Genomic DNA, 18170 nt, shown 5'->3' on the forward strand with positions numbered 1-18170 from the left:
ATTCCACCTTAAGTGCTCTTGAACGACCACATTGTTGGTGTGTCCACAGTTGGCCATGATGTCCAAGTATCTTGAGAATAGAGGACATGGAACCCTCTTATAGAAGTTCATAATGTATTCATAGAGGGGAAGGAAAATATCATAAGAGATCTACAGGGCACTCTAGACTCAACCTACTCAATGGCTTGTCCATACTAGATGCATAAGAGCATAGCCTTTTCAATGGTTTGCCAAGGTATAGATGCACAAAGCTAAGCACACTTAATTAATGGTAAACCCACCTAACTAACACTCAGCTAAAGCAAGCAAAGAAAACACATGATTTATATATGAAAAAGCTCAAAGGTGCTTTCCTTTTGTTAGAGAGAGATTGCAATGCAAACAAACTCCTCTGAATGGCTGAATGCACATGCATAAGAGTAACCGTGATTTGGGGTTTTAACTTTTGGCATATTTTATGAGTGAGGGAGAGGGGAAGGAAAATGTACCCACCTAGCCTCCTTTCACAAGATAGGGCTGTTTTTTCACCTACTTCCCCCCTTATGGGCCTTGATCACCAACTCTCTTCTTCACGTGCAACAAGCTTCTATGGAAGTAGAAGGCTTGGAAAGGTGCCCACCTCGAGAATCTAACAAGCAAGCTTCACAACCCACACCTAAAAACTGGATAATAATTCACAAGATTTTGCTTTGTCAATACAACCCACAACCCGAGCTACCTTAGGTTAATCTGAGAAACTGTTGTAGCTTTTCTGCTTTTTGGGCTCTCTCCCTCTCACCGTCTATTCTACCTGCTCTCTCGAGCTTTCTGCTTTTTGGTCCACTTGCTTTTCTTCTTACGCAGGGTTTCCTTCTACTGCAACAGCAGTTTTCTGTTCTCTGGGCTCACATCAAGGAGGGTTCTTGGCCCCTGCATTTCTCATCAGTATTCATTTGTGGTGCCACCGCCGCAGCTTTCTGGTTTTTGGTGGGTTCCTGCATTTCTCATCAGGTCGGGTTCCTTCTGCATTCTGCTTTTTGGGCTTTCTGCATTTGCCATCAGATAGGGATTCCTTTTGCATTTTGCTCTTTGGGCACGTGCATTTCTCATCGTGAAGGTTTCTGCTGTTTGGGCTCCTGTATTTCTCATCACAGAGGGTTCCTTTTGTTTTTTGCTTTTAAGGCTTAGCAAGGGTTACTGCTTGTTGGGCGCAGGCATTTTCTCAATAGGGAGAGCATCCTTCTGCAACCCATAGCTTTCGTTTCGCTGTTTGGGCTTTTCTACCGTAGGCAAGCTTTTTCGGCTTTGCCAGTGGGGCTCTTCATTAACTGTTCACATCACTAAAGCCTCATCGCCCAGTTTTTCTTATCTTACCTTATGCTTTACAACTCTGGTTGCCCTCACCTTTTTCCCGTCTCATTGCCTTGTTGGGCTTGCTTTGAGAGGTGGGTTATTTTGCCCCTCACTTGACACAGCCATTTGTTTTCCCTGAATAGATTTCTGGTTTTTACTCTATTGAGCCACATCGCATGCCTTTGGTCTTGCAGGCGGGAAGGGATCAGGCGACAGAGAACAAGTCAGGCCCCTCTGCTGTAGACATTTGCATGAAAACTTTAGAGCATACCCAGGAAGAGAAACTGTTCATCTTCATACTTTATTCTGCCCAGGTGCTTCAAAGCTTGTCTGCGCAGCAGATGATGTGTCAGGACCCTACTGATGCAGGATCGGAAAACCCTAACTTATTTATTCATAGAGCGACAATCTATGAACAATTCTCAATGCAGTAGTACCTGGGATAAAGAAGCCCTGATAAGCTTTTTTCTTTTCTGCTCAGAGCTGGAGCAAAGGAGGCAATGTTATGGCTTTCCTCTATTGAGAGGCTAAGCTTTGGCGTGCAATTTAACTGGGTGTACAGGTTCTGAAAATGCTCACAAGTGTTGCTCTGCAGTTCTGCTCTGCTGGCATTGCTGACGATGCAGTGAACACCATAGAACTTGCATAGATCCAGTTTTGGATGTAATTCAAAGGATCATACAGGCGCAGCATTCACTGCATTTTGCAAGTTCACAGCCTAACTGGGCAGGTTGTACAAAGCCACATAGTTGCGATCTATGTTGTTTTTGTTTCAATTTGTAAAGTGTCTTATGGAATGGTCTTGAAGTGAGCACTCATGTTTGCGTGTAATGTTGGCATTTATGTCCAAGATACAAGCACATAAAAGAGTTTATCCAAAACACATAGCAGGCTAAGTCATATTCCTGAAGCTAAGGAAACTGTTGATAGTTGGCATGACTTCATCAGAGTTTTGGCATGAGCCAGTGAGATACTCGGCGTGCTTTTTAGTGTCGTTGCTTTTAGGTGTTTTGGTAGAGGACATAAACTTGGCAAAATTGAACTGTTATAAGTAGTGTGCAAGGGTGTCATAGACAGCCAGTTGGAGAGTATTTGTAGGTGAGAGGCAATATATGTTGACGGATCTTATAATACTATATGGAGGATGTGTAGAATGATGTGATTATGAAGTTTGTACTACTGAAACCATCTCTAAATGGGTGAGGGTATCTTTGTTCTATCTTCTTTTGGTTCTTGAGTGCTATCTAAGTTGTGGACACTAATTTGACTCATTTATGCTCCCTATGGCAGGTGAACTATGCACACAATGTAGGGAGTTGATCTGGAAACAAAATGAGAGTGAAAGGACTGGCCTTACTGTACCTGCTGGTGCTGGTATTACTGAATTGTCACATCCTTGCGCTAACTCCCGATGGTAAGTTCATGAAATACTTTCTATACCCCATAGATATGATTTTAAGGCCTTCTGTGGGATGAGGCCCATGATACGATGTTCCATAACTACTGCTTGTGGAATTATATCTCTTCCTTCATGTTTGCACCCTCAGGCGAGGTATTGCTCGCATTCAAAATGAGTTTGAGAAATTCAGATGAAACTCTACCCCATTGGAAGGAAGATGATCTTAGCCCATGCAATTGGCATGGAGTCACTTGCAATAGCCAAACAGGCCGCGTGGTTTCTTTGTGAGTTATTCATCCGCCATTAAAAGCACATTGCAAAGCTTCTACTAATCAACATGAATGGCTTTGAGTGGAAACGGGCTAACCCTTTGATGTCGTGTTCTGAAGCAGAAATCTTGCATTCTACAGGCTATGGGGAAACATAGCCCCTGATTTAGGGAAGCTTGATCAACTACAAAGATTGTAAGTTTTATGACGGTCAATCTGATGAGATTATTATCAATTTTATTGTTTTACCTTTTGTGACTTTCTCACAAGAGGTCATATTCTCAGGGCTCTCCATCAAAACAATCTTTATGGTTCCATTCCTGAAACTTTAGGGAACTGCTCTCATTTGAAAGCCTTGTGAGTGCTCTACATGACCCAGCATTTTCTTTCATTGTTTTGTAATTGCAAGAGATCCACCATGCACATGTAGGGTATACGTGTGTGACACAGTGATGCACATGTAGGGTATATGTGTGTGACACAGTGATGCAAGTGATATGTTCTCTTGTTTATGTTGAAACAAGGGTGGCAGCTTCTGCAGAAAAAAAGGCTAGTGGCTTATGTTGAAAGACGGATGGTGGGGACACAGTGATGCATGTGATATGCTCTCTTGTTAAGGGTGGCAGATTTTGCAGAAAAAAGGCTAGTGGCGTATGTTGAAACAAGGATGGGGGAGTCAAAGGCTTGTTGTATCATGGGCCAACCCTTTCACAAGGATAACAGCTTGAGGCTGAACTGCTGCTTCTTTAAGGGTGATTGTATGATGGGCTCAATCAACTGATGGCTTGTACAAATGCACAAACTGTGTCTATAATGATCCTTTTTGTTTTGAAAGGTGCATCTGTCAACGTACAGTGTCTGACCAACCTTGAAGCATTAAGCTTGAAGTCTGACACACCTATTAATATCTTCATTTAGAGTAATACGGGAAAGGCGCTCTTCAAATTGTATGTAGAGTGGCTCTCGTCACAATGGCAGTTAATAGCTACTCTTACTGTGGGCTGACACACTTGACTGTCTTGTTCACATGAAATCCCCTTGCTGTCAATGGAAACCCCTCTTGTCAAAGGATGCATGAAATGGCTTTGTATCAAACCCAATGAGATTGGACGTAAAGCAAAGGTGCTTCATATGCTCCAAGTTTAGTAGGAGGGATTGCCACGTGCATCACCCATGTGAGTGCCATTTGGACATGGTGTAGACGCTTTTAGGATGGTTTAGAGGCCATTTAGGCACCAATCAGGGGGCTCAAGTGCTGCGTGGACATCGCAAGGGAGCTACTTTTCAACAGATGAATGATTTATTTTGTGGGAAAGTGGATTGTTGTCTTCTTGGATGACTTACTCATGACCCATGTATCTTGTAATTCTTGGTTTACGTCTGCATTCTCTCGTCTGAGTTTGATTTAGTTTTTCCAACTCAAGCTTCCATGCATCTTTCAATGACCTTTCATCATCGCCCATCTTCTTGGCCCAGTGCTCTTGGAACGAGGACTTAAGATCTGTGATTTCCTTGTCATAATGGGATTTCAGCCCAGCCGTTCCCGTTCATGGCTTTCCTTCATGGCAGCCATGGCCTCTTGGATGCCTCTGCAGGGTGCGGTGGTGGTGTATGTGTGTGTGAGAGAGTTTATTTATGTCTAGGAAAGACGCAAAGGGTCTATGAGACCAAATGTAGTACACTTGCTTTGTAAGTAAGTGTCTTTTTCACATCACTTATCCTCCAGTACTGCACACCTTTGAAAACCCCTAAACCCTAAACCCTAAACCCTAAACCCTAAACAAGGATTATATTCCATAAACATGAAAAGGAAAAGAAAAACTAGCTACCCTAAAAACCCAAAAAACAGGACCCATGTGCTATGTGAGTCCCGCATGTACAATGCCCAACCAATCATGTGGTATCTGTTAGAATTTGTGCATCTCATGTGTTGTGGGAACATGGTGTTATTATTGGTGCCTATGTATTTTTCCATGTTTGCTAGGTTGTGGGCTGCTGTCGGCCAGCTACATGGGGGCGGTTGGCCAGCTACATTGCTCCTTTATAAAGGCCTCTCTTCCACTTACTTGTTATTCTATCACGTGCACCCATGCACTGTGGTACATGGTGACAAACTGGCTCATCAACCATGCAAGAATCATGTACAGAAGTAGTAACTTTTAGGATTTATTTGTCTTATGTCGTGACTCCCCAGTTCGGGACATGTCAGGCACGAGCTACGTAGGTCAGTCTCCCAGCCTTAGGTAAGTCCTCTTAACCCACTGTGGAGAATTCAGCAAGTGTTCATCATTCAAGAGCATGTAGATGTCAGCCATACCAATAGATGCATTAGGAGCATGTAGTTGCACTTCATATAGATGTGGGCTAGCCTTGCAAGGGATAGACAACACCTAGCCTTGCATATAGGCTCAGCCGACCAGCCTTTGGCAGGCTGTGGAGCAGTCGGCTAGACCCCTTGAGGTCTTGGGACCAGTCGGCCAGGACTGGCAGCCACCCGACTTGCTACAGGCAGCCGACTGTCATTAAATGCTAGTCGGGTAACAGTTGCTACAACTGACTGACATTTAATGTCAGTCGTGGACATTTTCAGCCAGTCGACCAGCATAAGAAGCAGCGGACTGGCTTCATGTGGCCATATAAAAAGACAGGACCAGTGCAGTCCATAAATCATCAGATAAAAACCAGAGATTATCATCAGAAATCAAGCATGTGTGCCTAGGCTCTTGCCTGTCCATACTTACAGTGTAAATGTGGAAGCTTCGGGGTTGAATCAGTAACTTCAATGCTCAGAATTCAGCAATCTTTCACGGCGAAAATAATGCACAAAACTGAAGTAGAAGTGCAGAAAATAGAGAGAGAGTAGGAGAGGACATAGTATTGGGTCCCAAATACCTCTCTAGGGCCCCCACCACAAATGGTGTATTTGCTTTATTAGAATGATGCAAATCAGAAAATAAAGACTGTACTTTGATCTGTTTTGGCTGAGTTAAATCTCTGCCCTTGACCTTCAGCTTTCACCCGTGTGTTAGATTCTCCCTTGGCTGTCCGGGCCCTTGAGATGCTGTAGCACTTTGTGAAATATGAGATGAATGAATTGTTTTCTGGGCTGTGTTTTTATACCCTCAAAAGCTCTCAGTCGGAGCGAGCGATTGCATTCATTCCAGCATTGAGCGATCATCAAGCATTCAAGCATACAAGTATTCAGCCATTGAGAAAACGCATCAGCATCAGCCTTGTGAAGAAGCGCTTCAGTCCAACAGCTCTTCTCAGCCTCACATCAGAATTCAGCATTTACCTCATTGCTGTTCTCCATCCTCCCAGGTGAAGGAAAATGCAGCATATTCAGCCATCATTGTTGCATATTCATAGCCATAGAACAGTCCCAATTCAGCCTCCTTTGTAAGAGTGCATTGGCGTCGAGATCGGTCATCATTGGTGCTTCTATAGTAGTGTACAATCAGCTCGACTCTTGGTCTTCTGAAGGTCTTGCGTTTGACTTATCTACAATCCCAAAGTCAGTCATAGAGTCATTCTCTTCAAAGAAACAAAGCAAATACTCTTAGCAATAGGAGGGGGCCCTTCAGTGGGTAATTTGGGACCCAATAAGGTGTACATATCTCTATCACTCTCTCTCATCTCTTAAAGTTTGAAGTGATAAAGTGGATTGCTAAAGACTCACGAAACTAAAAGTGTGAGACTTTGTGTGACAAGATCCTTCATCTACGCATAATTCCGCTGCATGTTACATTTTGCTTCCGCATTGTGCAACTTTATCATGGTGTCATCGCCCATGTTTTCTTGCTGATTCGGCATTCTTTCTTGCATCTTGCTGAACCCTCCTCTTCATCGTTTGCTCTTGTCTTGACTCCTCTCTCCTTCATTTGCGTTTTCTGCAAATTGCCCTTCTCTGGTGGCTCCCAGTGGCTGTCCAACACTCGGCTTTTGCATCTGCGTTTTTCTAGTGGATTTTGGAGCAGGCGAGGTTGCTGGTTTCTGTGTTTACAGCGGCGTTTTTGCAAGTTTAGGGCATCCTACTCCAGCGTTTTTCCGGGTGCTTTTCTCTTCGTGGGCTAGTATCTGATGCCTAAGTACTTGGTTGCCTATGTGTGTATTTCTACCTTGTGGCACTTTGTGACATGCGAGGGATTGATCGTAGTAAAACACAACCTTAGGCTGAGCTAAACTTCACTTAATGATGCTTAAGAGATAGACAATTAGTGTCAATGCAATGCAATGCAGCTACATTGGATGAATGGGTTACAATGAGATCTAAATAGATCTATGATGTTGTCCTAGATGAAGATCCTTCTCGGGCTGAGAGGGATAGGCTGAATGCTGATGATGAGGATTGTTCCTTGCTCCAATGCTGAGGTCCCACCACTTGAATGCTGGCTTCCCTCTATGTAGGAGGTAGGAAGATGAACTATGTGCTGAATATGTTGGCTATCGTGCTGATCTGCTGATGTGCTTCTCCATTGGTCCATGGATGAGAAACGCTGAGGAGAGATGAGATAATGGATTGAATATGCTGTGCTTCTACTTATATGAGGTTCTGATGCTGGTCGGCCAGTGTACAGCAGTCCCGACAGCCTGAAAATATCTTCCACGACTCATAAATGCTGAATATGATGCTGTCGACTGCTGATAACAAGCCCTGACCTGATTTATTAAATGCCTTAAATGCTCATGTGCTGAAGATGGGGCTGCAACAGTCCCATACATGTTGGGAATGCATTGGAATAATGCTTAAATGCCTTGGATAATGCTTAATGATCATGAATAATACCTGATAAATGTTTATGATGCTTAGATGATGCCATGTCATTGGTACACTTGAAGGGTGTGCACGTGACATGCCCCTTTGCTAAACTGTTGCCAGGTGGTATACCTGGCAACCTTTCGACTCCTCTACTGATCCTTCTCCACTGAAACCACTGCCCCCTTCTGACTTCTTCTGTCGGGATTGAGGTTGACTGTAGGAGTTGAATCCTTTGAGACAAAGATTTGTCTACTGGGGGAATTGAATGGCAAATGCTGCTAAAACTGCTTTGAAATACCTGAGTCACTCCTAACTTGTCTGTGGAATCCTTTCACACACCATCTCCGTCGTTCTTGAACCTCTGAACCTCCTGAGGTGATGTTGGAGAAAACTTCCGTCTTCTTATGTGGAAGAGAAACCCCTGTTGCCAGGTGAAGCCCAAAACTCCATTTACTCCATTGTAATATGCGGAAGCTTTTGAGAAGAATCGGTAACTTCAAAACTCAGAATTCAGCACTCTTATCGCGACGGAAATTAACGCACAAACTGAAGGGAGACGTGCAGAAAATAGAGAGAGAGAGGGAGAGATGGAGAGGACACAGTATTGGGTCCCAATTACCCTCTGTAGGGCTCCCACCACGGATGGTGTATTAGCTTTATTAGAATGATGAGAAATCTGAAAGAAAATACAGCAACCTAATTCCCTTGGCTTGTCTAGCCCTTGATTTGCTTGAGCTCTTGGTGAATAATGAGATGAATGAATGGGATTATGGACACTTCTGTTTATACTACCCCATCAGGAGCAGTCGGCCAGCATAAAGGCAGTCGGCCAGCCCAAAATTGTGTCACAACTGGAAATTCAGCATTAAATGCTGAAAAATTTCCATAAAGTCTGCGCATCTCTTCCTGGCTGGCTGGTCATCAGGTGTCACCAATTGGCCGACCATTTGGTCCATTCCCACATTTTTGCGTCTCGTTCACTTGAGGCCAGGCCGGTGTCTCATGTGAAGAGGCCAGTATTTTGCTGACATGGACGGGAGCCAGACTGGTGCCACCCGTGTGTTAGCAGGATGGTGTCGTATGGACGGGAGCCAGATTAGTGCCACCCGTGTATGACCTGGACTGTGTTCGATCCATGGGACTGTCACGCCATGGAAGAGCCAGTATTCGTGCCGTGTTTTACCTATGGGACTGTCACACCTAGGGAAACTCGTGCCTGGAACTGTGTCTTACCTATGGGACTGTCACTCCATAGGAAGACCAGGTTTTTATGTTTTATGTCGTGCCAGTTCTGTGCCGACAGATATTTTGTACATGTTCCATGAACGGGAGATATGTCCATGTTACTTTTTGCACATGCACACATATTTTGTATGCTTGAAACTGTTTTCGCATGACATGTATTCGTGTGTTTGCCTGCTTGACGTGTTACTTACTGAGCGGGGACGCCTGCCAGTGAGTCGTGAAGTGTGCCCTGTATTCTGACGAGTTTCAGTGCATGTGAACAGGTGGTAAGTATATGGTACATGTTGTTTTAAATGTTTTAAATACTAACCCTTTGATTTATAAGGTGAAGTGTTCACATTCATTTAAATGTGGGCACCACTTTGGGCACCCACTTTGGGGCCAAGGTGGGGAGCCCCATTTAAGTGAGTGTGGGGGTGGGCAAAGGCACCTACCCAAACTCCCCCACCCTCATGCAAGCGTGGAGTTAAACTCCACATGAATTTTATTAAAAAAGCGCCGTCCTTCAAGCGTGGGACATGATCGCTTCTTCCTAACGTGGATTTTCATCACCCGATTCTCCTTCCACGTGAAGACCAAGAAGTCGTCACCTACGCCTCTGCTCCTACAGCAATCAGGCGCAGGCTTTTTCCCCATCTCTGCTGGCGACTAAATTTACAGCAGGCGGCTCTTTTATTATGCACGTACCTGTCCCCAGGCGGCTGGCTGTGAACTGCACAGCAGGTGGCCACTCATCTCCTTACTGCTGCGCCTGCCCCTCTACAGGCGGCTGAACCATGCTGCTGGTGGCTGCGTTGAAATCTGCAAGGTACTGCTTATGCTGCTGCTGCCTGCGCCAAAATCTCTACAGGCAGTTGAATGTGTTGCTGGCTGCGCCTACTACCCTAGGCGACTGCTGAATCTGCCCCTTCACAAGGCTATGCTGTGGCTGCTCTGAGACGTGGACTCTCTACAGACGTGGCCACCTCCACCAGGACTATTGTGGCTGCTCTCACAGGCGGCTGTGGTCTCTCGTGGTGGTGCTTGTTTTGTTAGTTCTACACGAGACTGCTCCTTCATCAACAAGGGAGGTTTCATCTTCATCATTCCGCAAGATTTGGTCTTTTATCAACCAATTACAAGTAAGTGATTTTCAGATTTGAGTAAAGCATTTAATGTTTAAATCTGGTAAAAGATTCGTCCCGCTCGGCCTACACCCGTTCGGTGCCGGGTTGTCCAAGCTATATGGGCGAACCTCGGTCCAAAGGTGCTGAGATCGGGAGAGCCAGGCGTTAGTACGAGAGCGCCTGTCTGTGCGTGGTCTCGGAACACCAGTGTGGTGCTCTCTGCGGAGTCTAGTGAAAGCACAGGACCGTAGCGATTGGACCACACCAGTGGTCGTACTGCTTCGAGTATTCATCATCGAAATCCGAGCCTACTTGTTTGGTATTGTTTTCATATGTACATGGACATTATCTGGTTCTCAGAACCCATGGAGCATTGTATTCATTAAATACTCCCAATAAATATATCATATATTGAGGGGGGGGTCGGCCCGTTCCGGCCCCAGTGCTGGTGTCCATTTTTTCATTTCTGCTCATTTAAATTCAAGTTGTTTTTAAGTTGTCCATTTCATATTTGTGGTTTTAAAGTTGTGCTATTAAGCGTGTGGGTGTCCAACGGAGTCTTTCCCACTTGACGGGATCGGTTTCATTGGTATCAGAGCACGGTTGTTTCCCTCTTCCTAGTGGGGAAACGAACCTGTGTACTGGACATCCCGCTTTTAGCAAACTTTGAACACAATGGACAGCCAAGGCAACCCTTTGGAAGTACCAAATTCGAGGGGTCCCTCTAGTGCTTCTCGTGGGTCTGATGCCCTGCGTGGTAGGCACAAGCCCCTTGAAAGGGTTATGGATAGTGAATCCAAAGGTCAACTGTCTCCAGGAAAGACAGTTATGCTTGAACAAGACCCTGATGCTATGAAAGCTGAAATGGAACATATGAGAAAACTTTTGCAGGCTCAAGAGCAAGAATTGAAGTTTTTGCATGAAGATCCTCATCTACAAAGTGCTATTGAAGCCAGGAAGGCTGATGCTATGGTTGATGTAACCTTTGAATCAATGGCTCGTGAAGTGGGCAAGAAACCAAGGGAGTTGGCACTTGCCTATCTCCTTCGCAAAGGTGATATCAAAGAGGGGGATGACGGGGAGCTGATTTTCAGAAATCCACCTCGTTTGAAGCATGGAGATCCCGCATCCCAGAGGCTGAAATCTTATATGCAAAAGGAAGAGGTGACTGTCACCTCTCGTCATGCATCCTCTCCCCAAGGCACTAAGCCTGACAGACATATGTATGCCAGTGCTCATGGAGGGCATGAGAGTCACATGCATGCAAGATATGTATCTCATGGAGACAGGTCTGCTTCCAGAAAAATTTTACCTTCTGAGTTGTCTCATGGAGAGACTATGCCATATGCAAGTAAGTCACATGCATCTGAGCTTCGAGTTCGTGGAGCACATGCCACCGTGCCCCATGAAGCTTCTTTGACGGCCCATGGAGCCCATGCAGACAGGGCTACCCGTTGGATAAGGGGAAAAGAAAAAGAGAGGACCATGAGCCTCATGCCAGGAAGCTCAAGGAGTTCAAAGCAGGTGATAAATCTGTCAAATTTGATGTCTTTCATGGTGAACATGATGCTTCTAAGGTGTTAGCGTTTGTGGCACAGTTCGACATTGCTTTTAGCGATGAGGACTTTACAGAAAAGTCGAAGGTGCGCCATGGTAGCATGTTTCTGAAAGGGACTGCTGCCCATTGGTGGATCACCGAAAAGATCACCAAGGATCCCATCTCTACTTGGAAGGAATTCAAAGACAGATTTTATGCTCAGTTCTTGCCACCCAATGCAGAGCAAACTCCCACTCAAAAGTGGGACAGGCTGGAACAAAAAGACAATGAGAGTGTGCAACAGTATGTTAACAAATTTTGGAAAGTGTTGCTGGAAGTGACTCCCTTCATGCTAATCACAGAGGATGAAAGAAAGAGGAAGTTTCGTTCTGGACTGCAACCTGCTTATAGATCGGGTATTGAATTGCACCCAAAACATACGTTGCAACAACTCACAGCTTCTGCCCTTGCTACAGAGCAATTGGTGCTCAAGATCAAGCAGGATCAAGGAGGTTCCAAGGCGAAGGACAAGGCTGCCCCAAATCAGCAAAAGGGCGGACAGCCATCTAAAAAGAACTTCCGGGAGCCTTACAAGGGTGGTAAAGCTGAAAATTACACATCCAAAGAACAGGGCCCAAGAAAGAACAAATTTGGATTAACCCCGGAGCAAAGAGAGCAATATGCTAAGGATGGAAAATGCTTTTCTTGTGGTAGCAAAGACCACATGTTTCGGCAATGCCCAGATCGCAAACCAAAGCACGAGGACAAGCACACCAAAGCAAATGTTCATGCAGTTCCTGATGTGCAAGGTAATACAGGTCATGATGCAAAAGAGCGTATGGTTTGCAAGGCTTGGGGGCAAATCAAGGATCAGCCCGCACTCTTCATGTTTGATGACTGTGCAACTGACAATTTCATCTCTATGCAAATGGCAGCTGCATTGGGTATTGAGGTTGAAAACATGGGACCTCAGATTGAAGCCGAAGCTGCATTTATTGGTAAAGAGGTGCAGGTTACCCCTTTGATTGGGAAGTTGCGTATTCATATACAGGGCTATCTTGATAATGAGCATTTCCTAGTTGCTCCTTTGAATGGATGTGATGTATTGTTGGGCAAGCCGTGGCATCATAGGCTTGAGCCCCGCAAAGACTACAAGTCCAATATGATTTCCTTTATGCATAAAGGCCACATGCACTTTATTGATGCTGGCAAAGAAGGGGATTCCATCCCAGTTGTATCACACATCCAAATTAATAAAGCAATGAAAAAGAGTCTTTCAGCGTACTTGGTTTTTGTTCGTGATAGTCTTGTGCCAAATCAACAAAATGTGGATGCTATGTCTAATGATAGGCTGAATTTTCTTAATGCATTCAACGACTGTTTTGCTGACTCATTGCCAGATGAATTACCTCCCCAAAGGCCCGAAGATCATTGCATAGATCTTGTGCCAGGTAGTTCTCCTCCTAACAAACCCGCATACCGAGTGAGTGCTGCACAGCAAGAAGAAATTATGAAGCAGGTAAACGAGCTTTTAGAGAAAGGTTTGGTTCAGCCCAGTTCCTCACCTTACTGCTCTCCTGTGCTTCTAGTTCAAAAGAAGGACGGATCATTCCGTATGTGTGTAGACTATAGAGCTTTGAACAAGCTTACCATCAAGAACAGATTCCCTATTCCACGTATTGATGATATCTTGGATAAGCTTGATGGTTCAGCTTGCTTTAGCAGACTTGATTTGAAGAGTGGTTATCACCAGATCCGAGTGGTGCCACAAGATGTCCATAAGACTGCATTCAGGACAGCCTTCGGATTATATGAATTCTTGGTAATGCCTTTTGGTCTCACCAATGCTCCTGCTACTTTTAATCGTATGATGGATAGGATATTCCGACCCCATCGCAAGTTTACAGGAGTCTTCTTTGATGATATCTTGGTTTTCTCCAAGAATGAGCAGGAACACAGAACTCATTTGGTCACAGTGTTCGAAGAGTTGCGGAAGCATAAACTTTTCGTCAATGCCAAGAAAAGTGAGTTCTTCCTTTCAGAGATTCATTATCTGGGACATATTGTATCCAAGGATGGAGTTACAATGGATCCTGCAAAGATAGAGACTATTCGGAATTGGCCCGAATTGCAAAACGTACATCAAGTACGTAGTTTTCTGGGATTATGTTCATATTACAGGCGTTTCATAAGGCATTTCGCCATGATTGCCACTCCTCTACATGATCTCACGAAGAAGAAAACTGCTTTCAAATGGACTTCAAAGGAACAGGATGCTTTCTTGCAGCTCAAGCATGCGATCATATGTGGTCCGGTATTGATTGTTCCTGACTTGCACAAGTCATTCGTGGTTGAATGTGATGCTTGTGGTGATTGCATAGGAGCTGTCCTAAATCAAGAAGGGCATGCAGTTGCATACGAGAGCCGTCGTTTGCATGATGCCGAGCTTCATATGGATATCTATGAGAAAGAGCTCTTGGCTGTAATTCACGCCTTAAAGATTTGGAAACACTATCTTCTTGGGGCTGAATTTGTAGTCAAGACAGATCATCAAAGCTTGAGATACTTTCTATCTCAAACCAAGCTTTCAGAGAAGCAGATGAGAATGGCAAATTTTCTTTCCATGTTTCATTTTCAGATTGTGCATACTCCAGGAAAGAAAAATGTGGTGGCCGATGCACTATCTAGGAGGCCTTATATTGCTGCAGTCTCAGTGGCCTCTCATGGAGATCTATCTGCTATGAGAGATTTGTATCATTTGGATGCTGATTTTTGCCATATTTGGACTGATTTGATGGCTGGTCATTCACATGCCTCTTATGTTATCAACGAGGGATATCTCATGAAGGATAATTGCCTATGTGTGGTGAAGGATTTGCGTCCAAAGGTTATGGACGAATGTCACGCTCCACCATATGCTGGTCATCGAGGTATTATGCCTACTACTCGCATGATTCAGAGGTATTTCTTTTGGCCAAGCATGCGTAAAGACATTGAGGCTTATGTGCGTGCATGTATTACTTGCCAAAAGGTGAAATTTGACAGGCAAAAGCCTCTAGGTTTGCTTCAGCCATTGCCTATTCCCTCGCAACCTTGGGAAAGTATCACGATGGATTTTATTATGGATTTGCCTAGATCCCAGCATGGGAATGATGCTATTTGGACTATTGTGGACAGGTTTAGCAAGCAAGCTCACTTCTTGCCTGTCAAGAAAACCATCAAAGCTGATCATATGGTAAAGCTTTTTCTTGCTAACATTTTCAAGCATCATGGTATGCCTAAATCCATTGTTGGGGATAGAGATCCCAGGACTACAAGCCTATTTTGGAGGGCTTTGTTTGATAATATGGGTACTAAGCTTGAGTTTTCATCAGCTTATCATCCCCAAACGGATGGCCAAAGTGAAGCTGCAAATTCAGCTGTGTTGGATTTATTGAAATGTTATGTGGCAGATCAAAAGAGTGCATGGGAGAAGTATCTTCCACTTGTTGAGTTTGCCTACAACAATACAATCCATGCTTCTACAGGAAAGGCTCCGTTTGAGATTATTTATGGCAGAGTGGTCTTGCCACCCATCCTTCGTACAAAGGATGAGATTTTTGCAGCTGATGAATATGTTCGTGACTTGGATGTTGCCTTTGGTCAGGTGCGGACAGCCATTGCAAGATCTCAGGATAAGCATAAAAAGGCTGCTGACAAGCATAGAAGGGACATGGAAGTCAAAGAAGGTGATTGGGTATTGCTGAAATTTGAGAAGGCTAGGCTTCGAAAGAGGCCAGGACGAGAAGGATCATATCCTAAGCTTTCTCCTCGCTATTATGGACCCTTCAAGGTGATTCACAAAATCAATGAAGTGTCCTACAGGCTTGCTTTACCTAGTCATTGGAAGATTCACAATGCTTTTCATGTGAGTCTATTTCGGAAATATGTGGGGCCAGATCCTGATGAGCCTGTCACAGAAGATCCGCCAGAGATTGAAGAGCTTGAGGAGATCCTCCAGCCAGAACAGATTGTTTTTCACAAGGAGAGAAAGCTACCTGCAGGAAAGCTTTCCAGGAGATACCTTGTGAAGTTTAAAAATTATTTGCCTATTGATGCCAAATGGGTAAATGAGGATTATTTTGCAGATTATCCGCAATTGTTGCAGGCATATCTTGAGGCTTTTAAGTTGAGGTCAACTCTTTAGAAGCCCGGGGGGATGTCACCAATTGGCCGACCATTTGGTCCATTCCCACATTTTTGCGTCTCGTTCACTTGAGGCCAGGCCGGTGTCTCATGTGAAGAGGCCAGTATTTTGCTGACATGGACGGGAGCCAGACTGGTGCCACCCGTGTGTTAGCAGGATGGTGTCGTATGGACGGGAGCCAGATTAGTGCCACCCGTGTATGACCTGGACTGTGTTCGATCCATGGGACTGTCACGCCATGGAAGAGCCAGTATTCGTGCCGTGTTTTACCTATGGGACTGTCACACCTAGGGAAACTCGTGCCTGGAACTGTGTCTTACCTATGGGACTGTCACTCCATAGGAAGACCAGGTTTTTATGTTTTATGTCGTGCCAGTTCTGTGCCGACAGATATTTTGTACATGTTCCATGAACGGGAGATATGTCCATGTTACTTTTTGCACATGCACACATATTTTGTATGCTTGAAACTGTTTTCGCATGACATGTATTCGTGTGTTTGCCTGCTTGACGTGTTACTGAGCGGGGACGCCTGCCAGTGAGTCGTGAAGTGTGCCCTGTATTCTGACGAGTTTCAGTGCATGTGAACAGGTGGTAAGTATATGGTACATGTTGTTTTAAATGTTTTAAATACTAACCCTTTGATTTATAAGGTGAAGTGTTCACATTCATTTAAATGTGGGCACCACTTTGGGCACCCACTTTGGGGCCAAGGTGGGGAGCCCCATTTAAGTGAGTGTGGGGGTGGGCAAAGGCACCTACCCAAACTCCCCCACCCTCATGCAAGCGTGGAGTTAAACTCCACATGAATTTTATTAAAAAAGCGCCGTCCTTCAAGCGTGGGACATGATCGCTTCTTCCTAACGTGGATTTTCATCACCCGATTCTCCTTCCACGTGAAGACCAAGAAGTCGTCACCTACGCCTCTGCTCCTACAGCAATCAGGCGCAGGCTTTTTCCCCATCTCTGCTGGCGACTAAATTTACAGCAGGCGGCTCTTTTATTATGCACGTACCTGTCCCCAGGCGGCTGGCTGTGAACTGCACAGCAGGTGGCCACTCATCTCCTTACTGCTGCGCCTGCCCCTCTACAGGCGGCTGAACCATGCTGCTGGTGGCTGCGTTGAAATCTGCAAGGTACTGCTTATGCTGCTGCTGCCTGCGCCAAAATCTCTACAGGCAGTTGAATGTGTTGCTGGCTGCGCCTACTACCCTAGGCGACTGCTGAATCTGCCCCTTCACAAGGCTATGCTGTGGCTGCTCTGAGACGTGGACTCTCTACAGACGTGGCCACCTCCACCAGGACTATTGTGGCTGCTCTCACAGGCGGCTGTGGTCTCTCGTGGTGGTGCTTGTTTTGTTAGTTCTACACGAGACTGCTCCTTCATCAACAAGGGAGGTTTCATCTTCATCATTCCGCAAGATTTGGTCTTTTATCAACCAATTACAAGTAAGTGATTTTCAGATTTGAGTAAAGCATTTAATGTTTAAATCTGGTAAAAGATTCGTCCCGCTCGGCCTACACCCGTTCGGTGCCGGGTTGTCCAAGCTATATGGGCGAACCTCGGTCCAAAGGTGCTGAGATCGGGAGAGCCAGGCGTTAGTACGAGAGCGCCTGTCTGTGCGTGGTCTCGGAACACCAGTGTGGTGCTCTCTGCGGAGTCCAGTGAAAGCACAGGACCGTAGCGATTGGACCACACCAGTGGTCGTACTGCTTCGAGTATTCATCATCGAAATCCGAGCCTACTTGTTTGGTATTGTTTTCATATGTACATGGACATTATCTGGTTCTCAGAACCCATGGAGCATTGTATTCATTAAATACTCCCAATAAATATATCATATATTGAGGGGGGGGTCGGCCCGTTCCGGCCCCAGTGCTGGTGTCCATTTTTTCATTTCTGCTCATTTAAATTCAAGTTGTTTTTAAGTTGTCCATTTCATATTTGTGGTTTTAAAGTTGTGCTATTAAGCGTGTGGGTGTCCAACGGAGTCTTTCCCACTTGACGGGATCGGTTTCATCAGGCGCCTGCTTCTGATTGGTTGGACACAACTTTTGCCCACAATCCAAGGGCTGGGCAGCCTGTATGGGCTGCCCCATACATGCCCTACAGCCATATAAAGGCTGTAAACTCCTGGAAATAGCCTTTGCCCTAGGGCTGTCCTGCAGCCCCTCCATGGCTGGTGGGTTCAGCCTGGGCCTTCGTGGCCCTCATGGGGGTGGTTCTACACCATTCCCATGCCCACACTCAGATCCGGGGTAGCCCTATGGGCTGGCCCCTTGTACTAACCACTATCTACTCAGTGATCTGGCATCCGGTACCATACCGGATACACA

The 18170-nt window shown here is 45.2% G+C and overlaps 1 protein-coding gene across 4 annotated transcripts in view; it reads left to right on the top strand.

Moving 5' to 3' along the window:
- The first annotated feature begins 443 nt into the window (after positions 1–443).
- Positions 444–18170, top strand: part of LOC147639275 (LRR receptor-like serine/threonine-protein kinase FEI 1) — a 31491-nt gene continuing 13764 nt past the window's right edge. The window contains exons 1-7 of one of the 4 annotated variants that reach the window (XM_086789209.1): positions 635–990; positions 1194–1424; positions 1527–2062; positions 2623–2746; positions 2880–3015; positions 3124–3195; positions 3286–3357. In XM_086789209.1, coding sequence (XP_086645335.1) covers positions 2665–2746; positions 2880–3015; positions 3124–3195; positions 3286–3357 — 362 coding nt within the window. In that variant the 5' untranslated portion in view covers positions 635–990; positions 1194–1424; positions 1527–2062; positions 2623–2664. Of the gene's footprint in view, positions 1425–1526; positions 2063–2622; positions 2747–2879; positions 3016–3123; positions 3196–3285; positions 3358–18170 lie in introns of all 4 variants that reach the window. The other 3 variants (XM_086789200.1, XM_086789217.1, XM_086789226.1) reach the window with 3 other exon arrangements.

The sequence above is a fragment of the Cibotium barometz genome, chromosome 4 (assembly GCF_041138505.1).
Source record: "Cibotium barometz isolate CiBa-2024 chromosome 4, ASM4113850v1, whole genome shotgun sequence".
Classification (NCBI taxonomy): domain Eukaryota; kingdom Viridiplantae; phylum Streptophyta; class Polypodiopsida; order Cyatheales; family Cibotiaceae; genus Cibotium; species Cibotium barometz.